At 39.2% G+C, this 27,128-nt stretch overlaps 1 protein-coding gene and 1 pseudogene across 1 annotated transcript in view; one reads left to right on the forward strand and one right to left on the reverse strand.

Moving 5' to 3' along the window:
- Nucleotides 1-27,128, forward strand: part of CDC14A (cell division cycle 14A) — a 155,795-nt gene that overhangs the window by 17,953 nt on the left and 110,714 nt on the right. Inside the window, 2 exon segments of the mRNA XM_017865166.1 lie at nt 6,438-6,513; nt 20,818-20,910. Of these exon segments, the coding sequence (XP_017720655.1) occupies nt 6,438-6,513; nt 20,818-20,910 (169 nt within the window).
- LOC108524180 (pre-mRNA-splicing factor SPF27-like) lies at nt 23,124-24,119 on the reverse strand (annotated as a pseudogene).

Genomic DNA, 27,128 nt, shown 5'->3' on the forward strand with positions numbered 1-27,128 from the left:
CAAAATGCTGTTTAATAAGCATGAGCCACGGCTCCTGGCCTCTTCTGGGATATTTAGTTTGAGATCTTACATTTAAATCTTTAATCTATCTTGAGTTAATTTTTGTGTATGGTGATAGATAGGAGACCAGTTTCATTCTTTTGCATTTGTCTAGCCAGCTATCCCAGCACCATTTATTGAATAGGAAGGTCTTTCCCTATTGCTTATTTCTGTTGATTTTGTTGAAGATCAGATGGCTGTAGGTGTGCAGGTTTATTTCGGGGTTCTCTATAATGATCCATTGTTCTATGTGTCTGTTTTTGACCAGTACCATGCTGTTTTGGTTATTATAGCCTTAGACTAGAGTTTTAATTTGGGTAATGCGATACCTCCGGGTTTGTTGTTTTTGCTTATTACTTTGGCTATTTGGCCTTATTTCGGTTCCATATGAATTTTAGAATAGTTTTTTTTCCTAATTCTGTGAAAAATGATATTGGTATTATAATAGGAATACTGCTGAAACTGTAGATTGCTTTGGGCAATATAGTGATTTTAACCATATTGTTTCTTCCAATAACATGAGCATGGAATGTTTTTTCATTTGTGTTGTCTATAACTTCTTTTAGCAGTGTTTTGTAGTTCTCCTTGCAGAGATCTTTCATCTTGGTTAGATGTATCCCTAGGTATTTTAGTTCTTTTGAGGTATTGTAACTGGGATTACATTTTTGATTTGGCTCTTAGCTTGAATATTATTGGTGTATGGAAATGCTACTGATTTTTGTACATTGATTTTGTATCCTGAAACCTTATTGAAGTTGTTTATCAGTTCCAGGAGTCTTTTGGCAGAGTCATTAGGATTTTCTAGGTATATCATTATATTGTCAGTGAAAAGAGATAGTTTGACTTATTTCCCTATTTGAATGCCTTTTATGTTTTCTTTGGTTGCTTGCCCTGGCTAGGACTTCTAGTACTATGTTAAATAGGAATGGTAAGAGTGGGCATCCTTGTCTTACTTCAGTTCTTAAAGGGAATGCTTCCAACTTTTGTTCATTCAGTATGATGTTGGTTGTGGGTTTGTTATAGTTGGCTCTTATTATTTTGAGGTATGTTCCTTTGATGCCCAGTTTGTTAAGGTTTTTTATCATGAACGGATGTTGGATTTTATCAAAAGCTTTTTTTGTGTCTTTGAGATGATCACATTTTAAAAATTTTAATTCTGTTAATGTGGTGCATCACATTTATTGGTTTGCATATGCTGAACCAACCTTGCATTCCAGGAATGAAGCCTACTTCGTTGTGATGCATAAACTTTTTGAGGTGCTACTGGATTTGGTTTGTTGAGGATTTTGTGGATAACTTGAATTATTTTGCTTTCTCAAAATTTGCTCAAAGTGAATTTAAAAGCTGAAATAACCATGGCTAAAAATCCCAAATTTAACTTTAAATTCTACCAGTGTCAATATTCATATTCAAGTAGAAAAACAAGGTATATTAGTCAAAAGTTTTGCTTCGATTAACCTAAGGGTAAGAAAATCTCTTATATAGAAAAAAGGTTACCTTAATCAATACTGGTAGGTGCATATTTATACACAGGCATACCATGGAGATATTGCAGGTTTGGTTCTAGACCACTGCAATAAAGCAAATACTACAATAAAGCAAGTCACACAAGTTTTTTTGGTTTCTCAGTACATATAAAAGTTTTGTTTATACTATACTGTGGTCTATTAAGTGTGTAATAGGATTGTGTCTAAGAAAGAAATGTATATACCTTAACTAAAAATACTTTATTGCTAAAAAATGCTAATGATCATCTGAGCCTTTAGCAAGCTGTAATCTTCTTGCTGGTGGAGGGTCTTGCCCCAGTGTGATGGTTGCTGAGTGATCAGGGTGGTGGTTGCTGAAGGTTGGGGTGGCTGTGGCGATTTCTTAAAATAAGACAGCAGTGAAATTTGCCATATTGACTGACTCTTCCTTTCATGAAAAATTTTTCTGTAGCATGAGATGCTATTTGATAGTGTTTAACTCAAAGTAGAGCTTTCAAAATAGGAGTTATTCCTCTCAAACCTTGCTGCTACTTTATCGACTAAGTATGTGTAACATTCTAAATTTTTTGTTGTCATTTCAACAATATTCACAGCATCTTGAACAGGAGTACATTCCATCTTAAGAAACCAGTTTCTTTGCTCATTCATGAGCAAAAGGTGTGAGCATGATAAAGTTCAATGAGAAGCAACTCCTCATTCAAGTTTTATTATGTGAATTCAGCAATTAGGCTCTACTTCTAATTATGGTTATCTTGCCATTTCCACTACATCTGCAGTTACTTCCATCACTGACATCTGAAACCCCTCAGTGTTACTCATGAGGGTTGGAATCAACATCTTCCAAACTCCTTTGAATGTTAATATGTTGACCTCCTCCCATAAATCTTAAACCTTATGAACCAACCTCTGCTAACTTCATACTTTTATTCTGCAGCTTCCTTACCTCTCAGCCTTCATAGAATTGAAGATAATTAGGGCCTTGCTTTGGATGAGGCTTTGGCTTAAGGGAATGTTGTGGCTGGTTTCATCTTCTGTTCAGATCACTAAAACTTTCTCCATATTAGCAATAAAGGTATTTTGTTTTCATATCATTCATATGTTCCCTGAGGTAGCACTATTAATTTCTTTCAAGAACTTTTTCTTTACATTCACAGTTTGGCTGTTTGGATCAAGAGGCCTAGCTTTTGGCCTATCTTGGCTTTCAATACACCTTCTTCACTAGGTTTAATCATTTCTACCTTTTGATTTAAAGTGAACCATGTGCAACTTTTCCTTTTACTTGAACACTGAGAGGCCATTATAGGGTTATTAATTGGCCTAATTTCGATATTGCTGTGTCTCAGGGAATAGGGAGGTCCAAGGAGAGGGAGAGAGATGGGGGAATGGCTAGTTGGCGAAGCAGTCGGAACACATGTGACATTTATCAATTAAGTTTGCCATCTTATTTGGGTACAGTTTGTGGAGACCCAAAACAATTACAGTAGTAGCATCAAAGATCACTGACCATCATAACAGATACAATAATAATGAAAATTTAGAATATTGTGAGAGTTACCAAAATGTGAAGTAGAGACATGAAGTGAGCACATGCTGTTGGAGAAATGGGACTGATAGACTTGCCTGATGCAAGGTTGCCACGGTCCTTCAATTTGTAAAAAAATGCACTATCTGTGAGCATGATAAAGTGAAGTGCAATAAAATGAGGTATGCCTATACTCTTCATTTTGGTTCTTTTCAGTTAGTTTTTGTTGACTTGTCTTGGACTGGTCAGTAAAGGGATTATAGGTATGGTTCATTTTGGATTCGTGGGTATTTTGTTTATATTTACATTACAACACTACACTGGGAACTTAAGAAATGAGTCTAGAACTTTCATTTCAGATCACTGCTGCTTTCTTTCTTTGGCATCTCTGTGTTCTTCTCTTGAAGCCTGTGTACAGGGACAGCTAAATTTGGTGCCACCTGTAATGTAAATTTCAAAATATTACCGACTTGCCTAATAGGGATAAAATATACAAGTTCAGTATTCTTTATTTATCTAAGGCAAGTGGCTATTGGCAGATTTTATGTAATGTAATGACATAGTTATGATAATGTCATTTGGGTGGCAGCAAAAAAATTAAATGACTAATTCAAAGGTCTTTTGGGATGCATTTTGGAAATATGTTGATATTTAGTAAATTTGTGGTCTAGACTAACTTGAACTTAAAGCATTAATGAGCAAACTATTTCATACTGAATACTTGTTTCTGGCTTTGTATTATGTGTAGGACATTCTTCTAATCATAAGTATATGATACAGTCCCTGACAGAGAGACTAACATTGTAGTTGATTAAGTAGAATCAACACTTAAAATAATTTGCAATATTTGGTAGTATATGTAGTAGACTAGAAGAATGACTCAGATGGTAAGTTTTGAAAACTTTGAGAGAAAGGTAGTAGTGTTCCCTAGGATGATTGGAAAGGCTTCATGGAGAAGGTGGGATTTGCACTGGACTTTGAGCAAGGTAGAGGATGGCAGAAAGAAAAGGAGGACACTCTAGACAAGGAAATCAATGTGAGTAGAGGCTTAGATTAAGAATACATATGGAATATTTAGGAATAAGGAATAGACATGTTTGTTGGAATGAAGATTTCCTATGGGACCTCTCAGGAGATAAGGCCAGCCTGGAAGCTAGGGAATGTTGTGTAAGGCTTTGATTGCTGGACCAAGGAGTTATTCTAAAGGCAGTAAGAAACCATTAAACATTTTTGAATAGTGGGAGGATATGTGAGAACTGAGACTTTATGAAGACTAATGTCTTTCTTGGAATACAGGATGAAAAGGAAGGGGAGAGAGATTTTAAAAAGTATAGGCATTTCTCAAAAGAAGACATTTATGCAGCCAACAGACACATGAAAAAAATGACTCGATCATCATTGGTCATCAGAGGAAATGCAAATCAAAACCACAATGAAATACCATCTCACACCAGTTGGATGGCGATCACTAAAAAGTCAGTGAAACAACAGGTGCTGGAGAGGATATGGACGAAATAGGAACAACTGTTTACACTAAGATTGGTGGGGGACTGTAAACTAGTATTCAAACCATTGTGGAAGACAGTGTGGCCACCATTCCTAAGGATCTAGAACTCGAGAATACCATTTGATCCAGCCAAATCCCATTACTGGATATAATACCCAAAGATTAATAAATCATGCCTGCTATAAAACACATGCCAAGCACATATGTTTATTGCTGGCACCTCTTCAGCAATAGCAAAGACTTGGAACAACCCAAATGTCCATCATCATGATAGACTGGATTAAGAAAATGTGGCCAACATATACACCATGGCATACTTATGCCAGCCACAAAAAAGGATGACGTTCATGCTCTTTGTAGGCGACATGGATGAAACCTGGAAACCATCCTTCTCAGCCAAACTGCTTGCAAGGACAGAAAACCAAAACCACATGTTCTCACTCATAGGGTAGGGAATTGAACAGCTGAGAACACTTGGACACAGGAAGGGGAACATCACACACTGCGGCCTGTCATTTGGGGTGGGGGAGAGGAGGATAGAGATATACCTAATGTAAATGACGGGTTAATGGGTGTGGCACAGCAACATGGCACATGTATACATATATAACAAACGTGCGTGTTGTGCACATGTACCCTAGAACTTAAAGTATATAAAGAAAGTACAGGTGTGAGATGAAAAGGATCTGGACTTCTGCTGGCAAAATAGGAAGAGAAAGGGAAGGGATGAATTAGAGTAGTAGCTTGTTTGATATATCAGAATTAAATATTTATTTGTTGGCCTATTGTGATTGAGAGATTTAATGCCTGAGTGACTGGGAGAAGCAAAGTGTTTTTTCAGTCTGGAGGGCTGATGTGAAGGAAAGATGGGTTGAGTTTTAGATATTCTCAGTTCCAGGTGATGGAAGGGCCTGTAGATGGTGGACCCAGCAGGTAGTCGAGATGGAGAAGACTGACATTGGCTCTCAAGTGGAAGAGACATCACTTTTCCTTAGGGTCGTTAGTTGAATTCATGACGTTGGCTAAGAGAGATCTACAGATTGATGACTGTATCCTGGAGCTGTTAGGGGATGAAGAGAGCGGGAGGAGCCAGTGTGTCTTATAATACAGAAAGTTCATGGAGAACGAACTGAAAAAAGACCACTGGATTTAAGATACTTGAGAATTGTGAGCTATGTTTGAGTGGAATAATTGGAATCCAAAGTACACAAGTAAGTTTATGACTAAAATATATGATAAAGAAATAAAAGCAAGTAGTACAGGCCATCTACTTATTATATTCCTGTTGGTTCTTTCCTTGCCTGTTCTTTAGTGTGTTTACTTAAATGGTCTGGCAGGCAGATAAAAGGAGGTGGAACTTAAAACTGTCCAATTAGTTCCCTTTTTTTTTTTTTGAGATGGAGTTTCACTCTTGTTGCCTAGGCTGGAGTGCAGTGGTGCGATCTGTGGCTCACCGTAACCTCTACCTCCTGGGTTCCAGCGATTCTCCTGCCTCAGCCTCCCGTGTAGCTGGGATTACAGGCAGGTGCCCCCGCTTCTGGCTAATTTTTTATTTTTAGTAGAGACGGCGTTTCTCCATGTTGGTCAGGCTGGTCTCGAACACCTGACCTCAGGCAATCTGCCTGCCCTGGCTTCCCAAAGTGTTGGGATTACAGGCGTGAGCCACCGTGCCCAGCCACTAGTTCCCTGTTAAAATAGAGACTAGTTAGAGTAACTAGAGGGCATTAGGATGAAAGCATTAGTTATTTGGATTATACCATAGATCAGTTATAAGATAATTGAAATTTGATTGTAAATTTAATGAAATTAAAGATGAACATTGATGTTACTGAAAGTTGTACTTTTACTAAATATTAACTTTTTTGTTTTTCTTGTATCTTAGTTTCTATGCAGATTTTGGACCGCTGAACTTGGCAATGGTGTACAGATATTGCTGCAAACTAAACAAGAAACTAAAAGTGAGTATTGTAGTGATATTTGTAATTTGAAGTTAAAATATTTGAACCATAGGGTCTGCTCAGTGGGGTTGGTGTACATGCAATATTTAGTCAGATGATCTTGATCTCTGGAAATTTATGTGAGTAGTTCACCTAGAATTTGAAAGTGATCCTCCTGATTATACCACAAAGGACATGCTAACCTCTTTCAGTTTTCAGAATGAGTTGCAATATGAGCTGAATGAAGTCACTGGAATAGTGATCTAAGAAAGAAAGCACAAATCCTTTTAGGCTGTTGTTAATGAGTCTATCAAATTCCCTCCTAGGATAATTTTTCTGAAACATTCAGATATGCCTGTAGACCCTGTTTCCAAGTGATGAAAAGGGCTCATCATGGCTGGAGCTGTGTGCATAACATTTTCTGTTTGGTCAAGATTGAAATTTTTTGCATGTTTCTTAAATGTTCTGTGTGGTTAACAGCCAAGTGAGATTGATGAACCAGCAGTGACAGAGAATGGAATTTTACCTGAGATGATAGCATTCTGGTCATACATTTAGTATTCATCTGTATTTTTGATTTCACGTGGGTATCTGGTTTCATTTTCTGTACTTTTATGTGGATTTTGACATGTGGCTTTTTTTTTTCTTCTTCAAGCATATGAGGAAACTCATCTATATACCTAGTTTTAGTGAACTTATTTTATCACACAGAAAGCAATATGTATCTCTTTGTCTTCCAATTTCTAAATGAAGATCTTAACGATTTCAGTTTGAAAGACAAAATGCTATACAGCAGACTCTTAAGGGTAAATAATAAATTATAGTGCTCAGGTATTTTACTCTTTCTGTTGGGTAAAATGTTACTAGTGTTACATAGTGCAATGCCTTGGACATGTTAACTGTTCTGTGATTGTCTTTTGATTTGATTGGTTTTTAATGAACTTAGGTATAAAAAGCAGTCTGATGGAGAATTTCCTGTAGAATATGTTGTATCCTTATGAATTTGAAGTTTTGCCATTGATTTCAAAGTGAGAGGTGGACATGGAATTATACCAAAAGAATCAAAATCATATAACATATTAGGTTGGTGCAAAAGCAGTTGTGGTTTTACAATTACTTTTAATGTTAAAACCACAATTACTTTTGAACCAACCCAATAAAATCTGTTTTACTCAACTTTTATAGGAATTAACTTACAAAGTTGTCTGACTTGAAAAGATACTTGTAAATTCCTTTAATTAAGCCAGATCTGTTTTTCAGAAAAGAAACCAGTATTTTAGAAAGTAAAATAGAGGTTTTCGCAATCACCAAGGAAGTAAATAATATCCTTTTAAATAAAATGAACTTTTAGTGGCTGAATAAATAAGAAAAGAAAATTAATAAATAATGGAAGTCTATTTTTTTCTTTTGAAGACCAAGGAATTTCTTTGCTGTCTTGATTAGTCATTAGTATGTAGTTGGAATGAATTGGGTGTTATAATTAATCTGGGAACTGAGTACTATCTAGGGTAGCCAAAGAGAAAGGAGTCATTATCAGGAAAGTAAAATCACTAGTGTGACTCAGTGTTCTACTCATAGCAGTTGCACAAGATTAGATGGGTTGAGTTGAGACTATTTTTTTCTACCATTTCCTACACTGAACAGTATGGTAAGTGTATGTATGTGAACTTGTTTCTATTTGCTTTCATTTATAGTGCTTTGTTTCAACATTATGGAAGTTTAATAAACTTTAAACTTTATTAAAACTCCACTTGGTTCATTTTAGTGGTAAGGTAATCTGTTGGATGTCTGGAATGACATATGTAGCTTTAGGACAATTAATGGGCACTGTATTACTTGCTGAATGATTGCGTTTTAAAAACTTAAATGTTGATAAGTCGTGAGTTATCTCAATGAAGCATACTAAATAGAATCTCTAATTAGGAGAAAAAGATTTACTGTACCAATCCAAAGTTGGAATTGCTTCAGTTTTGTGGAATCTTAGTTTCTTCATCCGTGAAACAGGAATTATAGAACTGTCACGGGGTGGTGGTTAGTATTGTATTAGAAAATATATGTGTCTTAGTCTGTTTTGCCTTGCTACAAAGGAATACCAGAGGCTAGGCAATTTATATATAAAGAAAAGAGTTTTATTTGGCTCACGGTTCCACAGGCTTTGTACATGAAGTATGGCACCAATATCTGCTTCTGGTGAGTCCCTCAGGAAGCTTTCACTCAAGGCAGAAGGTGAAGGGGAACAGTCATGTCATATGGCGAGAGAGGGAGCAAGAGAGAGGGGAGGGAGGTGCCACACTCTTTTTAACAACCAAATCTTGGGGGAACTAAGAGTGAAAACTCACTCAATCCCCTCAGAATGGCACTGAGCCGTTCATAAGGGATCTGCTCCCATGACCCAAGGCCCCACCTCTTAACACTGGGGATCACATGAGATTTGCACAGGACAGATATCCAAAGTGTATCAATATTTAAAAGCTTTGTACATTTTAAAGTCCTATACATAATAAAGTTACCAATGTAACATTTGTGAATTCTGATAGGGAATATAATCAAGACAGTTCTTCTACAAAATTGATGAACACCTGCCTCTCAGCCTTAAAGCTATTGTTTCTATATGGGAAAGCTGTCCAATATAATTTTAGGAATCTAAATGACCATTTAGGCAAGACTCAGAAAGGGAGGCCTGGGAAAGGTGTATGACTTGCCCAATGCAGCAGGTAAAGTCAGTGCTAGATTTCATGGCTCTCGACTGCATTTTTCCTGTCCTTCTTTCCACCTTCGGTAGCAACCATAGCCTCTGGTTTAAAGTCACCCTTTGTTCACTCTTCGCTTTGCCCCAGCTACCTCACCTTGTTGTCCCACGCTGACTTTGAGTCTTCTCTGCCTCTTTCATTCCTGTAAGTGTTAGGGCCATTCTGTCTGCTTCACTTCCAGGAACCCAGACTCCAGATTCTCCCCTTTGGAAAATGCCTTTGTTACTCACCTTGCACATTCTGTCCCTCTCACACTACAGGGATTGCTAGACTTTCAGTCTCCCTGTTCTCTCAGTCCACTGGCACCCTGCTGATGTCTCTTGCCTGCAGCCTATGGTCACTTACTTCAGTAAGGTCTTGGGTACTTTGCTTTCTTGTCTTTCTGCCTTGTCAGCTCTCACCCTTGGTGTCTTCCCAGTGGATGATTTCATGCACTAATTTACTGGGAAGCAGCAGTACCCTTGCCACTCCCAGCCTTGCACTTTACTCTGCCATACCAGCTGTTCCATGCATTTGCTCATGAAGACCAGTCTGACTGGGATGCCCTTACCCTCTGGCTTGATAGTTCTTCATTCTTTAATACTTTGTCCAGCCACTACCTTTTAGGAAGCATCTTCCTGTCCTTTCGGACTGGATTGAGGGTGCCTCCCTTGTTTTCCCATAATTCTCTGTGCAGCTCTCTATCCTTGATGACCTCTTTGCACCTGTCATTCTCGCTAGACTCTGACCTCCTAGAGGGTGGGAGGTGGAGGATATAATATATCTTTGTGTTCTCGGTGCCCAGTGCAGGGACAACAGACACACAGAGAAGTCTTTTGACTTTGTCATGATCCCCTTTGTTTGCAGATCCCCCTTTCTCCTTTTGCTTCCAGAGGTTGCAGAAGAAGAGCCGGCCTCCATCCTTCCTGTGCGCTGATTTCTTAGCCCTTTCTTATCTCACTTTTGCCTTCCCTACTCTACTGAAACTGCTCTAATAGCATCTTAAATGCCGAATCTGATGGCATTTGCTGGATCCTCAAACTCCTTTACTTCTCTGAGTAATTTCACACTGTGTTAACCAGTAACAACTTCTTAGAATTCTTCTCTTGTGTGATTTCCCAATTTTAGGGACATTTCATTTTTTAGTTTGGAAATTTTTATTCCTTCCAAGAAAGCTTGTATGATTTTCTTCCTTATTCTATGCTTTATATAGATAGGTAATATTTTGCTGTACATTTTATTCCAATCCCAAATTTCTCATTTTTGAAATGAGAAGGTATTTTTTTCCAGTTGATGATTTGAGGTGGTGATTTATCACTATTTTTGTGTGTATGTGTCCATACACATTCTATTCCCAATGGCCTTATTTTAATTATGTCAATTAGAATGGAAAATTATTCCATCAAATATATGCTTAGATTAAAAATCCAAACATAAAAGGCATCATCACCAACAAAAAACCTGCTGCTTATTTAAACTGCTTTAAAAAATTGTCAGTACTAGGATTGAAGCAGTAATAGGTTACTTTTGGTATTCCCCTAGGATAGGGGAAGCAATCAAAAGAGGGAAGATGCATTGAAGTGAGAACAGTTTGTTAAACTGTGTATGTTATTTAATGTTAAATGTCATCAATGATTGATAGCCTAGAGCCGTAATTATTATTCTGGTAACTCAAGGGATCCATAAACCCTTGAAATTATATGTACAATTTTGTATGCATTTACATTTTTCTTCTAGGAGGATTCATGACTTTTCTTCAGGTTCTCAGAGGGATCCTTGACACAGACAATGCTAAGAACACTGGGCTAACGTCTTCTGAAAAAGAAGACTTTACTAACAAAAGACAAAGTTGTGGTATTTTGAAAAAACTGAATACCTTCCTCAATCTATTCTTTTTTTTTTTTTTTTTTTTTGAGATGGGGTCTTACTGTGTCACCTGGGTTGGAGTGCAGTGGTGTGGTCATAGCTCACTGCAGCCTCAAACTCCTGGGCTTAGATGATTCTCCCACTTCAGTCAACTGACTAACTGGAACTATAGATGTGCACTGCTGTACCCCACCCAGCTAACTTTTTTTTTTTTTTTCCAGTTTTTGTAGAGGCAGGGACACACTACGTTGATAAGGCTGGTCTTGAACTTCTGGGCTTAAGCTATTCTCCTGCCTCAGCCTCCCAAAGTGGTGGGATTACAGGCATGAGCCACTGTGCTTGGCCATCAATACAGTTTTAATTATTGATTTCATTTTCCTCTGAGAAAAATAAAACCTCAGCTTGGAGAAAAAAAATCTCTAGAAAAGGGGGACATTTTCTAGGGCAGTGCTTTTTTTTTTTTTTTAATACCTGCTGTTATGAATCAACAGGATAATTACAGTAATCTTGAGGACTGTTTTAAAAAAGGATTAAGGGAATATTCACAGAAATGTAATTTTAAATTTACAAAACATCCCACAAAGCCCTTTCAGGGTAAAAGGGGAAGGGGTGGTCATGATGAAACCAGTGATTATATTGAAGCATTGGAAGTATCTGGCAGATGGTGGGGCTTAGGGAATGTCCTTGTTGCTGAATGAATCAGTGCCATAATCCCATCCTGGAAACCAGGCACCTGCCCCATATCAGGTGGTTATATACACAAGAACTCTTTTGATATAATGACTAGACCACCCTATTATAACTACAAAAACATGCTGAGATTTCTTCATGTGGTTCTCATCTGTTTCTAGCTCATGGGTTTGTAGGGAAGAAAAGCAAGCTACATTCTGGAGATAGTTCATGTAGTTTAAAGAGGTTCTAGGGGCTCCAGAGCAATGTCATCTCCCATGGGAGCGAGCCTAAACAGAATTTGCAAGGCAAGAACCACTTATGCCTGTTAGGAATCCTCAGGCAGGAAGAACCCCGTTTATAGAGAATCCCACATGCCTTCAATTATTGATTATTAACACGATCAAATCATCTTTATGAGGAACTTTTCTCTGACATTTTGACTTCTGCTTTAATCAACTGTGCTATTTCGTTAATGAAATGTATTGGGTTTGTAACAAAATGGGCCACACAGAGACACCTTTTTCTTTTTAAAGGAATGATTCAATCTATTTCATATTGGCACTAAATAAAACCATAAACCATATTTTGTTTTGTACAGCCAAAGAACATTTTCCAGAGTATTCCTTTCCTGAGAAAGTTGGAGGTAAAACTTGTAAAGGTCATGGCTGCTCACAGGAAGACCTGCTCATTTTATCGCTTTTGCAGTGAGATGAACACTGATTGCTATGGAGATGCTGATTGCTGCGGCCATTACTGGTCTAGCCTAGCCACCTGTAAGAGAATGATGCCTTGGTCATTGAGGTCTCTGTGCTGTGATCTCCTTCATGTGACCATGATCATTGACAGAACTTGCATGTTTAGGAGGTGCATGGGCTCTATTTTTATTAAACAGCATCTTATCCAGGCTGCACTAATGTCTTCCTTAGCTCAGTCAGACTGATTCATACAGCTTAATTAAATACAGCGTTCTAACCAAATAACTTGAAGATTTTACTTTTCTGTGTTTCTTTAAATTGACCATTAACTCTTTTTTTTCTTTTTGCCTTTGGCTTTGAGCCTAATTGTATCACCTTTTGTTATTGAATGGTTAAGTAGTTTGTGCTCTCCTGACTGAAGCTGAACAAGTGCATGATTTGTGTTTGTTGCCATAATCCGAGCGTAGCCTGAGCTATTTGTTATTTGTGCAGCTTGTCATTATTTTTTCTCTCTCCAAGTTGCTGTGGCTTGTGTTTTGCAGGGTGTTATCCCACTAGAATATAACCTTTCACATAGCTTTTCTTTCCAAGATGGAAAATGTCTGGGGTAAATACCCTTATCTTATTTGTATTGTTCTATCATAGCAGTCATTGTACTTTGGTTTATAAGTACATTTAGTATTTATGATATACACTTATGATTTACATAACAGGGGCAAAACTTTGACTCTCAGGTAAGCAATACAGAAATTTCTGTAGGTTTGATTATGTTAATTGATAGATAGTCAATACTAAATTCCACCTTTTATCTACTATTTTTTTGCCTTATTAAATGAAACACTTACTGTACCTGTAATTAGTATCATTTTATTGGTCCTTGTGTGCTGTAAATGCATCCCTATACAGTTATTCTCCTCTGTAATAAACCTTGGCCAATATTTTGCATTAAATATTCATTAGCCTTTGAGGTTAGAGAGTGGGTTTCTTCTCCCCTTGTCACTGCATTGCTCAGCAAAGTGTTTGACACACAACAGCTGCTCATTTTATGCTGATGGAACCCATAGACTCTTCTTCAGCAGCAGTATGATGGCACCCAGATTTAGCAAATTGGTCACCTGTGGCCTGCATTCTGTCCACAGACATGTTTTCTTGAGCATAAACACTGTTTAAAAAACTTTAATTCATAGTCAATATCTGCAGTTTATGAAAGCTTCCATTTTGACTTTTTTGAAATATTGCAGTATCTGACCATTCTGCACCCAGATTCCCTCACGAGCAGCAGGTTGGAGCTCAGTGCGCTTTGGATAGGGAATGCTTTTCTTGTTTACCAGCTGCCCCACTTCAGATTCTTGGCACCTGAGAACGTCTGAATTTGGAACCTCTGGAATAATGACATTTAAGGCAGCTTAATTACGGAATCATTAAAGGGACTTGTTCCTAAAGTGTTATCACCTGGAATGCATGAATTTACAAATTGTAATAAGGTTTGCTGAGGAATCTGGGGAAATGTGTTTTTTGTAAAATGCTTTTAAAAGGCTTATTGCATGATTTAGAATTCCTTTTTAAGAGAATGTTGAGTTCTTTGGGGACAACTTGACCAGACGGACAGCGTTTTAGCTTCCATATAAAAGATTCCCATTGGTGGAACCAGGTACATGTTTAGGTAGTGCTTCTCCAAAATTTAGCCATTTCTTAGAGTAGTGGATTTCAATGTGTGATGTCTGGACCAACAGTGTCAGCATTACTGGAAAACCTGTTAGAAATGTAAATTCTCAGGCCCTACTGAATCGGAAATTCTGGAGGTGAGACCCAACAATCTGTGTTTTATTATATAAGCCCTGTAGGTGATTCTGAACCAATCTGTTAAAAGAATGAAATACAATACAATAATAATATGATACGATTTAGAGTTAGATTTAATTATTTCTGAAAAATCTTAGTACTATTGGCCAATTCAACCTGAGAATTATTTAAATTCTGAAGCATGAAACTTGTTATGGCCTCACAATTAAGATTTAGACAAATTATCAGGCTCAGTGAGAAAGTTCTGGATTGATCCTGCTTATTACTCTTGCCGTGTAAATGTTCCTCAAAGGCCCTCTCTGGTTCTGGGCTTATGTTCTCCTTGTAAAACACAGTATGCTCATTATATTTTAGCCTTGCCCAGGACCCCTAGTCTGGGAGACATTATGTGTCTGATTAAACCAGACCCCTCTGGTGCCATTTCTATTGCTTTGGGAAATGGTGAAATGTCACAAGTGAACAATAAATGCAAGCCGTTGTTATGGTTATTATAGAGGGCTGGCTGTGTCCACTTCAGTCTAGAAAGTTCAGAAGGGTATTTGCTTTGTAATCTCCGCACTTTGAGAGATTGGGGTGAGCAGATCACTTGAGGTCAGGAGTTCAAGACCAGCCTGGCCAACATGGTGAAACCACATCTCTACTAAAAATACAAAAATGAACCAGGTGTGGTGATACCTGCCTGTGGTCCCAGCTACTCAGGAGACTGAGGCACGAGCATTACTTGAACCTGGGAAGTGGAGGTTGCAGTGAGCCAAGATCGTGCCTCTGCATTCCAGCCTAGGTGACAGAGTGAGACGGTATTAAAAAAAAAAAAAAGAAAAGAAAAAAGAAGGGTATTTGTTCTAGTTTCAAGATAGAATTCTAAAACATAAGGTGGATAGTGGCTGCCTGCAGATTGTGATTTATAATGGTTCATGTGCTGTGCTGCTACAGAGCCGGCAAATAGTCCAGAGGTCTTAGTATTCTTTCTGTTACCCTCTCTATTATATATTTACACTGTATTTATTGGAATTGACTGATTTTAAACGTCTTTGCTATGGCACACAGTGTTTTTGTAACCTGTGAGCTTCTTGTGTAAAGCAGAAAATAATCTGTAATAGAGCAGATAGCTCATTGAAAGCCTGTGGCTAAGGCATAACTTTGCAAGTGTTCTCCTTGAAGGGCCCACTCATCATATTTGCTTTGTAATCCCTGCACTTCGAGAGGTTGGGGTGAGCAGATCACTTAAGGTCAGGAGTTCAAGACCAGCCTGGCCAACATGGTGAAACTCCATCTCTACTAAAAATACAAAAATTAGCCAGGCGTGGTGACACCTTCCTGTGGTCCCAGCTACAGAGGAGACAGACTGGAATAAGGAAGAGGCCACTGTCCAATTTAGAGGCGTGATATTCTCCTGATATTAGGGCAGAATCTGAGAAAACATTGACTGGGCTCATACATAGAGTCCCGTCCTATTGTCTCCAAACTGTGACTTTGTCTGCATGGTAAAGTTCTTCCATGAAAGATCTCAAAAGAGAAGTTAATGTTCCGTAGAAGGTACTTCAGTCATCAGTGTCTGCACTGGGTGTTAGTATTGCTTCTTCTAGGGTGCTTTGATTATGTAATAGTATTTTTTAAGTGGGGGACATGCTTAAAATTTGAGAGGGAAAAACATTAAAGAGTTTTTTTTTTTTTAAATCAGCCCACTCATATTAAACATCAGCTAAAAAATCGACAAAATATGTTGTTATCCCTCAAATTTTTGTTCCAATACCAAAATGTCTCCTCTGTTGAACAGCATCACTGGTATAAAACCATGGGCCAGGATGGCCGTAAGAGGGAGGCCCAGTTGTGAAAAGGACATTAGCACAAGGCCTAATTTTGAGATTAGCAAATTTGAGATTAATTAGGAAATTAGGACAAGGTCTAATTTTGAGATTAGCAGATTGTTCTCTGCTCTCATTCACTTTGAATTCGTTTTGATTCCTCGAGTGAGAGAACTCCACTCTCAGTGATTTGGCCTTGGAGATATTGGCCAAGCTTCACTAAGCAGGAAATCATTTCTTGGTTGGAGTGCTTTTGAAACTTAACTGAGGAAACTGAATTCCAAAAATATCTAAGCAAAGTAAATGCTAGCAGCTTTAAACATTTTCCTAAAAATCAGGCAGAAAGCTCTAAAAAAAAAAAAAAAAAAAAGNCTCATAGGAAATATTTTTAAATAAAGTTTCTAGGAAGATTTTGTGAAGACTATTCTTTACCTGATGTAATTTATGAAAGCTTATAAAGTTTAAACATTCTTCTAAAATCTTTAAAGTGCTAATTTGTATTATATTTACTTAAAGAATATTTATAGCTATACAGTGAAAAGAAAGTCTTCCTCAGAATTCTGTCCTTTAGTTTTATGGTTCATGTTCCAGGATAAGTCTCTGTGTTCTATATACTTTAGAATGAGAGAGAGATAAAACAAAACCAGGCAAACACAAAAGATTCTACTCCCCTCAACCCCCTCCAAAAAACCCCAGGAAGAAATCACCATCAGTGATGAAAGAACAGCACTATGACTTGTCCCTTTCAGCACGTAGATTTGTAAAATAGTTTCACATTATTAAACAATAGCAGTAGTTTGTCATGAAACCTAAATTCTTAGTAGAAAAGAGCATCAAAAAAGCTAATCCAGACTTGAAGATAGACTGTTGATATTTTCTTCCCCACAGGTATTTTAGGGCATTAGGAAACATAAATAGTGAGAGGCTGGGAGCCAGGAGAGCGTTGAGTCCCTATGCTCAGTCTGACTCATGTTTATTGAGAGCCTGGCCTGTGTAAGGCAGTATTTAGATATTTGCAATTCGGAGATGATGGGAGATGCTTAGGTCTGAAGAGACTTTATTTCCTTTTTGGTAAATCAAACATAACTTATTGATGGAGAACAAATAAGTGGCAAAACCAACCAACCACCCAACAGACAATGAGACAATGAAATAAAACAGAAAAAGGAAATGTTCAGGCAGTCAGTAGTCCCAAATTAAGAAAGCGAGGAATCAAGTGTCAGCACCATTGGTTGTAACCTTTACATCTCTAGGTAACTTCAATGCATCAACTCAACTGAGCTGAATTAAATGCTGTGCCTTTTTTCTCTCTATTTCTTAGGAGTATCTGTATAAACCTGTCAGGAAATAAGGGCATTGGCAATAAGAGACTTTCTTTGAGTCAAATACTATTTTTGTTGTTGTTGTTGTTGTTGTTGTTGTTGTTTTCTTTTTTGAGACGGAGTCTCGCTCTGCCGCCCAAGCTGGAGTGCAGTGGCCGGATCTCAGCTCACTGCAAGCTCCGCCTCCCGGGTTCACGCCATTCTCCTGCCTCAGCCTCCCGAGTAGCTGGGACTACAGGCGCCCGCCACCTCGCCCGGCTAGTTTTTTGTACTTTTAGTAGAGACGGGGTTTCACTGTGTTAGCCAGGATGGTCTCGATCTCCTGACCTTGTGATCCGCCCGCCTCAGCCTCCCAAAGTGCTGGGATTACAGGCTTGAGCCACCGCGCCCGGCCGTTTGTTTGTTTGTTTTTTGTTTTTTTGTTTTTTTTTTTTGAGACGGAGTCTCGCTCTGTCACCCAAGCTGGAGTGCACTGGCCGGATCTCAGCTCACTGCAAGCTCCGCCTTCCGGGTTCACGCCATTCTCCTGCCTCAGCCTCCCGAGTAGCTGGGACTACAGGCGCCCGCCACCTCGCCCGGCTAGTTTTTTGTATTTTTTAGTAGAGACGGGGTTTCACCGTGTTAGCCAGGATGGTCTCGATTTCCTGACCTTGTGATCGCCCGCCTCGGCCTCCGAAAGTGCTGGGATTACAGGCTTGAGCCACCGCGCCCGGCCGTTTGTTTGTTTTTGAGACAAATTCTTGTTCTGTTGCACAGGCTGGACGGCTGTGGTATGTTCATGGCTCACTGCAGCCTCTATCTCCTGGGCTTAAGTGATACTCCTACCCAGTGTTTTTGTAGAGATGAGGTCTTGCTATGTTGCCTGGGCTAGTCCCAAATTCCCTGCCCTAAGTGTTTCTCTCGCTTTGGGTGTTGGAATTACAGGCATGAGCCACCAGGCCTGTCCTCACATACTAATTTTTAAAAGTTTAATAAAAAGGGCACTACTGGCTGAGTGTTGTGGCTCACGCCTGTAATCCCAGCACTTTGGGAGGCCAAGGCAGGTGGATCGCTTGAGCCCAGGAGTTCAAGACCAGCCTGGACAACATGGCAAGACCTCACCTCTACTAAAAATACAGATATTAGCTGGACATGGTGGCATGTGCCTGTGGTCCCAGCAACTCAGGAGGCCAAGGTGGGAGGATTGATTGAGGCCAGTAGGTCAAGGCTGCAGTGAGCCAAGATCATGCCACTGCACTCCAGCCTGGGTGCTAGGTGACAGAGCAAGACCTGTCTCAAAAAAAAAAAAAAAAAAGGTAAAAGATAAAAGGGTACTACTATTTTCAGATAATGTGATTCTAGGAGTTTGAGACCAGCCTGGCCAACATGGTGAAACTCCGTCTCTACTAAAAATACAAAAAGTAGCTGGCCGTGGTGGTGGGTGCCAGTAGTCCCAGCTGCATGGGAGGCTGAGGCAGGAGAATGGCTTGAACCTGGGAGGCGGAGGTTCCGATGGGAAGCGGAAGGTTGCAGGAGCTGAGAGTGTGCCACGGACTCCAGCCTGAGGTGACAAAGCGAGGGACTCAGTCTCAAAAAAAAAAACAATCATAATATACATAATTAATACACTATAACTATATATATATATAAATATATTGATTTTTGGTTATAAAAGAAAATGGTCTGACTGGAAGTGATGAAGATTTTCGGGCTCATTGGAGGGATACCCTTTCTGTGGTTACATGATAAAGCCAGAGTGTTACAATTTTGTCTTTAGAACAGGCACTGAGAGATGGTAAGAGTTTTTTTTGTTTTTTTTCCCTCATAGACAATAGCCCACCGATCAAGAAAGTCATTAGTTGAGCCCTATTTACCTTTTTAAAGAGTTCTAAAAGCAGGGACCTTTTCTGTATGTTGTAGTTCAAATTTGTAAGATAGAAAAGTGACTTTTAATCCCCAGTCAAATGTGAACATCTTCATTAGAGAAATAGAATGTAACTCTTTGTGCCTGTGTTTTTTTTTGCTAGCCCCGTTAAAAGATAGTTATGGCCCTATATTCGAAAATCAATTGTTTACAAATACACTAACTCTTTGAACCAAGTACAAGAGATCAAGCAGATTTCAACCGCTTGCGAACACTTGCAACTTGTGAGTTCCCAATGTCTCTCACTACTTATTTGAGTTTTGCAATTAATGCATTCAATCCCTTCTACAAGATCTTTCCTCTGTCATTTCCTTTTTCCAGTTTAGCATGTGTCTACCCAACATGCCATGTTGCGTTATTTTGAACTTCAGTTCAGACGTACACCTTGAGCACTGCAGCCTATCCAGGTGCGAGGTAGAAGAGGTGCGTTAATAACTGTTTTGAGTTCATAGAATTTAACATGGATGGCTATGTATGTCGTTAGTATTAAGCGGGAGTGCTTCCGGGCTGACTATAATTTTTTCAATGATCTTTTTCCTTAACCACGTGAGTTGGCACGATAGTTACAAAGCCGGCGTGCGCCTGTATAGAGCCCACCATCCAGAAAGCAAAATCATTAATCATGTCTTCTACAGATAATAAGCATTTTTTTAGAACCCGGAGACTCACCCAGCTACGACGCCTGTGACCACTCTCTAACACAAAATTGTGTTATATGAAAACCTTAGATAACATTCCTGGGACCGTGGGACGACTGCCCCAATCAAACACCGAGCCCACCCGCCCCGCTCAACAAAGGGTGAAGAGAACTTTCTGTAGAAGCTTAAGACATAAATCATCCAACAATGCTTCCTCCCGTCGAGGCGGGCCGCGGGGTGAGACAAATCAAAGCACTGTAATCCCAGCACTTGTGGCAAGAGGCCCGAGATGGCGGATACACCGAGCTCAGGAGTTCGAGACCATCCTGGCTCCTCACACACCGGTGACAACCCGTCTCTACTAAAACTACCAAAAAACTACGCCCCGGCCGAACCCCCCGGCCTGCAGGCCCTGCTCAGCTCCCAAGCCCTGCTCGCGCGAGGCTGCGCAGAGAGAACTGCGTAACCCCGCGCGAGCGCAGCCTTGCGAGTGAGCGAGACTCCGCGCCCACTGCACCTCCCAGCCCTGGGCGACCAGAGCGCCACTCCGTCTCAAATAAAAAACCAACCAACAAAAAAAAAAAAACAAAAAAACAACAAACAAAGTTTCCCTCGTAATACGAGATGCCAATAATTTAATTATTTTCCACCATATTAGTTTCTTTTCTTGGAGAGAAAGATATTAATTATATTGTTGATTCTTACATTATGATTGGGCTGTACAAAGTCTGAGCTAGTAATTCTCTAACCCTCAAATGCCATAGAAATTAAAGTTGAAAGTTGTTAAATTTTATGGGTTGTGGCACATCTTGAAGGTTAAGAGATGATGTTTGCCTTCTGTATATGTTAACATTGTCTCTGTGGTTACCTTATTTTTTTAATCTCTTTCCAGTCATACAGTTTGTCAAGAAAGAAAATAGTGCACTACACCTGTTTTGACCAACGGAAAAGAGCAAATGCAGCATTTTTGATAGGTGCCTATGCAGTAAGTACCTTCTTCATGATTATTTTCTATAATCAGGCCAGTGAAATGCTAACACTGTCAAAGAAAATCCATACCAGTTTTTTAGTGGGATTGACAGATGGTGGAGATTATTAGCAGTTTGGGAATTGATCTGTAGTGGGAAGTATGGACTAGCAGTGGTGGGATGTTTACTCTTTGGATTTTATTTTCTACTGGTTAATGAGAGAATCATGGAACTGTAATATGTAGCTTGAATTCCACAGTTATATAGGTGTTTTAATAAAAAGAATACCTACCAAGGACATTTCTAGGAAAAAATAATATGTGTGTGTACATGTATGTTTAAATGAATGAAGTATGGTATTATGAAGATTTTAAAAGACTGTTGAAGTGTTCATTTTTTGGGAGAAGAGGAAATCCTGGATTGCACAGGGGAGGACTGTTATTATTTTTATCAATCCATTCATTCATTTATACAATTGTTTGCAGTAGGCAAACAATATAAATCCTGCATATATTATAGCTTCCCTAATAACTACGTAAGACTTCACCCAAACTAATTTCAATTAGAAATTTTGTTCTCCGCAGTCACTAACATGTCAGTATGAATTCCACATGACCATGCTATGGAGTTTTAGAATGGTGATTCTGGAATTTTCTATATATGCTGTGATTGAGCAAAAGCTTAGAAAGCGGAAACCATCAGGGCTAAAACACACTTGCAGGGATATGTGTGATAACCAGTTGGGAATATGCTTGTTTAAAGGCAGGGAGCAGAGAGGTGTCATTTCCCCTCATCCTTGGGGAGGGCTTGTGCTCCTCTGAAGCCATGGAAGCAACCCTGCTGAGTGACTTTTCAAGGGCCTCATTCTAAGGACCTTGGGAAGAGGGCGCCAGTTGCTATACCTCAAACTCTGCCCCGTCAACCCAAAAGCTCTCGGGGGAAAAAGCCCAGCAGTATCGCTGGAAAAGTTGTCGGCTGTTGCAGGGTGCAGGCCGAGAAGAGTGGCAGGCTGTCAGCCAGGCTGCGGGCTGGGGCCTTGCTTCTAGCACTGAGGTGCCCAGCCCTGCCCACTTTTTGTCCCTTGATGTGGCTGCAGTAAAGCCTTGGGCTACCCCTTGTGGCTGCATCTTTCTTGCTCTGTAGATAGCATGGTATAGCACAAGGAATAGTGGCAAAGAGTCAGAAAAACATGTTTTTCATCTCAAAGGGCTCTGTGATGATGCACTTTATCTCTCTCAGCTTTATTTTGTTTCCTTATCCACAAAATGAGAGGGTTGGATGTAATGACCCCTACATTTTCTTTCAATTCTTAGGATACTCAGATTATTTGTAGTGCCAACCAGGCTATTACTTTTATTTTAAGTGCATACATGAAAAGCTGGCAGTTAGCATGAAGGTTCAGTGAAGTTCTGGTAAGCTGAATGTTTTTTTACCTTACATTGATAATGACTACTCATTTGAAGTTGATGATTGACACCGTGATTGAAACATGGAAAGAGACTGTACTAATTTCTGGATTCAAGCCCTGTAAACAAATATGTTTTTCCTGCAGGGTTTTGTGATGCTTTGTAAGCATGTTATTTGTGAATCCTTTCTCATAAAGGATTGCCATCAGGAAGAGGTCATTTGCCACTCTTCTCATGTCTTTCTTTCTTTTTTTTTTTTTGTGAGGACCAAATGATTTTTATTCATATACATCTTGTTTATCTACCCAAAGTGTTCAGAACAGTGTTCAGCACATATGAAGTTTGATATAACAGTTATCTATGATGATGATGGTAATGATGACTCTGTATGGTCACTGTGTTTCTGAAGTCTTGTTTGGTAATCAAGAATGTGTTTAGAACTATCTCTTTATTAGACAAGGTCATAAACCAAAAGTTCCAACTTCCTGTACATGTTGAAAGCTTTGAATAAAGATCCTTGGACACAAAACATGACCCACATGGCTCAAAATTAATTCTGTGACATAATATTATTCTAAAGTCATACTTATTTTGAAAGCCTAAAGGTTTTTTTTTTTTTTATGGCTATAAAAATACCACCAAGCTAGACATTTTAATTCTGTTGAGATACACAAACAGAATTACCACAGCAGCCCACACATTCTGTGATTTCTAAACATTTAAACGTCAATGACTTTGGGAAGTTGCTGTTGTCCTTCACAGTTCATTAAAAGTTCAGATGCCTTTTGTGAAAGCCCAACTTTTCTACCCACGAAATTGTCTTTTCAGAAGTCTTGCCGGATGTTTTCTTTGTTTGCCTCTCCATGTTGCTGCTTAATTTGATAGATTTCATTTTCTAGCTGAGCAATAGTCTGTTCAATCTCATAATTCTTACTGACCATGGATATCCAATTAGACTCCATTTCTCTCAATGTAGATCCAGCTGTGAGTTGCATGTTCTTTCTCTGCCAGTTTAAATCTTTAATATGTTTTCTTAACTTCTGAAGTTCTTTCTGTGCATGTTCAGTCATATGAACCAGATTTTCATTGTGTACTTTCCAGGCATTACATCCATGCTGTGACATTAGTTTCAGATTCTTGATTCTAACTGCTTGATGCTCTAACTAGGCCATGGAATTGTTTACACATTCTTGCCATGCAGTAATGCCATTTTTTTGACCAGAGGAAGGGGCTGGAAGTTCATATCGTTTCATACTGAGCAATTCAGTTGGTTGTGAAGCAGCCAGTCTTTCAAATTCGTTTCTCATTATGTCAGTTTCAAAAGCAGAATAATTCGGGACTATCAGGTAGCTCAGGTAGTTCATAGTAGGTTGGTATCTGCAAGTTTCCTTCTCCACCAGCACTGCAGCCGCTTCCTGGACACCAGGGGCTTCATAACCTTGATCAAAATATGGATCAAGTGTTCAATATCGATCAAGCGGTGGCTCACGACTGTAATCTCAGCACTTTGGGAGGCTGAGGCGGGCAGATCGTGAGGTCAAGAGATGGAGACCATCCCGACCAACATGGTGAAACCCTGTTTTTACTAAAAATACAAAAATTAGCTGGGCGTGGTGACACGTGCCTGTAGTCCCAGCTACTTGGGAGGCTGAGGCAGGAGAATCGCTTGAACCCAGGAAGGGGAGGTTGCAGTGAGCTAAGATCACACCGCTGCACTCCAGCCTGGTGACCCAGCGAGACTCCGTCCCAAAAAAGAAAAAAAATAAATACAGCTGTGCATCCACCACAACCTCTCCAGCCACCAAACCCATGCCTGCCATTCTGGGGACCTCAGGTTTGCCCTGCTCTTCTAGTTTCTTTACCCCCTTTTCCCTCCTTTGCATCTTCTCTCTCTTCTTTCCTTATTTATTTATTTATTGAGACTGAGTCTTGCTTTATCCCCCAGGCTACAGTGTAGTGGTGCGATCGTAGACTGGTGTATCCTTAGACTTCTGTGCTCAAGCCATCCTCCTGCCTCAGCCCTCCCTAAAAGGTGGGACTGCAGGTGTGTGCCACCACACCCAGCTAATTTCATTTTATTTTTATAGAGACAGTGCCTTGCTTTGTGGCCCAGACTGGCTTCAGGACTCCTGACCTTAAGTGATCCCCCTGCTCTGGCCTTCCAAAGTGCTGGGATTACAGATGTGAGACACCACACCCAACCTCTTCTTTCCTTTTTAACACCTATTCTTCCTGTTTTGTTTAGTGTGGTTCTTCATTTCAGCAGGGTGCCTCTAGAACTTTGAAAGGATTATAATAGATGTGTTGAGCTTGTGATAAAATACTCTGTGATAAAAATATGTCTTCTAATGCAGAAGTTTCCACCACTTTAAAGCAACCAAAAGTGGAAAAAGCAGTTCTAGCATGGTGGAAGAAGTGCTGAGTCCAGCATGAGCTCGTCTTACACACTAGTTACAGTCTTGAGGAGCAGTGTGAAGTGATTATTCTTGAACTGGTCATGTCCCAGTTGATTTTTCTCATTTTGGAACTGTATTCCCCAGAAGGCTTTTTGACACAAACCGTTAATACAAATGGAACTAAAAATTGGCAGTGGATCCTTAAAGATAATTTTATGCCTTTCTTTTATTGTCTGTATGTATTTAGTTGTTGACAGTCTTGTAAGAAGATAGTCAATACTATGCATTATAAATATATCTCAGTTAAATTTTACATATATTAAATGTTGCTAGTTTGATAAGTGTCCGTTTTCTGGGGAATCTTCTCTGGATACAAAAGACCTTTACCTTCGGAGCAGCCATGTGACTTACATGAGGCAAGCTAGGTAGGTAGGTATATTTTATCAGACAGAAGTACTTAACAGTGCAGGTGTTCCTGTTCTTAAAATGTGGAATCAGCCCTCTCTTAAGGGGCATTGACTAATAAAAATATTTTGTACTAAGACAAACCTTTTTCTCAAAGCCTTAGTTTTCTCTTTTGTAAAATTTGGATAATACCTGAGTTTCCTTATCTGCTTCACAGGATTATTGTAAAGATCAAATATTCAACTCCCTGTTTGATAGCTCTGTATTATACGTCTAAATACCTCAAATTTATTGTGACAAAACTTCTGTTTGTATTCCTTCTCTCCCTAAATGTATTTATTTCCCAAGTCATTCCCTTTTTAGTAACTGGACTACCGTCAGTGCCTTGCTAAATCAAAAGACAGTAGTCATTTTGATTTCTTTTGTTCGCTGATCCCAAATTATACTTATTCGTAAGTTTGGTCAGCTCTACCTCTAAAACATATTGAATCAGAATACATCTTTCCATCTCTGTTGTTATCACCTAGCCCAAGCCACTATCATTGTTCACCTGAATTATGACCACAACTTTATATGTTGTCTCTTTTTATATTCTTGCTTCCCATTGATTTAGTTGCCATACAGCTGTCAGAGTAATCTTTCAAAATTGTAAATTAGATCACGTCATTACCCTGTTTCAAATCTGTGATTGCTCACTGATCTTGGCATAAAATTTATCCTTACCAATGCCATTAAGATCCTTTCTGATCTGACCTTCTCTACCTCTGTGGTCTCCTTGCTCAAGATGCTCCCCTCGTGCTGGCCTTTTAACTGAAATTCCATTCTTGTTCCTACCAAAGAGCCTTGATATTTCTGTTCTATCTGGAATGTTCTTACTTCAGACCTCTGCATGCCTGGCTCTCTCTAATGTTACCTTCTCAGAGAGATTTTCAATTTCTACCCTTTTACCTCCACCCCTAGTCATTCTTTAGACCTTTGCTGCTTTGTTTTCTTTACAGCATGCTACTGTTTGAAATTACTTTGTTTGTTTATGCATTTACTTGCTTATTATCTCTTTCCCAGACTAGAGGGTAAGGACTTTATCTGTTTTGTTCGTTGCTGTGTGTGGAGGGTGATAAAATATTTAACAAGGGGTTAGGCTGGGCATTCACCCATTGAGTTGGAAGTTGGAACAGGGTCCTGGAGGCTTCTTGCTTTGCTGAATCATGGGGAAGTCTAGGACTTAGGGGTTGGGGATGGATCCCAGCGAAGAGACTAGGACGGCCTTTGTGGAGTGGAGTGGTGTGTTGTGGGCTGCAGCTGTTTACTGACTGCTATAGAACTGTTTCAGTATTTGAACACTATCAATTTAGAGCTGTGCCTAGTACATAATGGGTGCTCTGTAAGTATCTTTTGAGTGAATGAATAATGGGATGACAAAACATGGAAGAAAGAAGGTAATATATGGGAAACTCCTGAAAATAATGAAGTTGGACATAAGGTATAAAGTGGTGTCTTCCCCTTTATCAGAATATTTGTAGTCATGACTGAGCCAACTTTGGTCTTTAAAGATGCAGGATCAAAGTAAAGATCATAGATCAAGGGTAGTAACCAGTATACAAAATTACATCACTACCTAGCCTTTTTTTAAAAAAATAAACTTGTATTTTCCCAATTTTTTTTTGTGGTAAAATACATGTAACATGAAACTTGCTGTCTTACCCATTTTAAAATGTACAGCTCAGTGGTATTAACTACTTTCCAATTGTTGTGCCACCAGCACCATGGCTTACTTTTGAGTGTGCCATCTTGTGGCACTTGTGGTTTCTCTTGTTAGATAATGACGTCAGGTATTTCACAGCTTTTGTGTTTCTATTTCCTTATATCTATGTGGGGAGACTTTTATGCTTTCTTTCACAGAGCTGTCATAAGGATCAAAAAGGAGATAAAATGTAGACCAAGTTTGTTCAACCTGCAGCTGGCTTTGAATGTGGCCTAACACAAATTTGTAAACTTTCTTAAAACATTATGAGATTTTTTTTTTTTTTT

Source organism: Rhinopithecus bieti, unplaced genomic scaffold (genome assembly GCF_001698545.2).
Source record: "Rhinopithecus bieti isolate Rb0 unplaced genomic scaffold, ASM169854v2 scaffold_78620, whole genome shotgun sequence".
Classification (NCBI taxonomy): domain Eukaryota; kingdom Metazoa; phylum Chordata; class Mammalia; order Primates; family Cercopithecidae; genus Rhinopithecus; species Rhinopithecus bieti.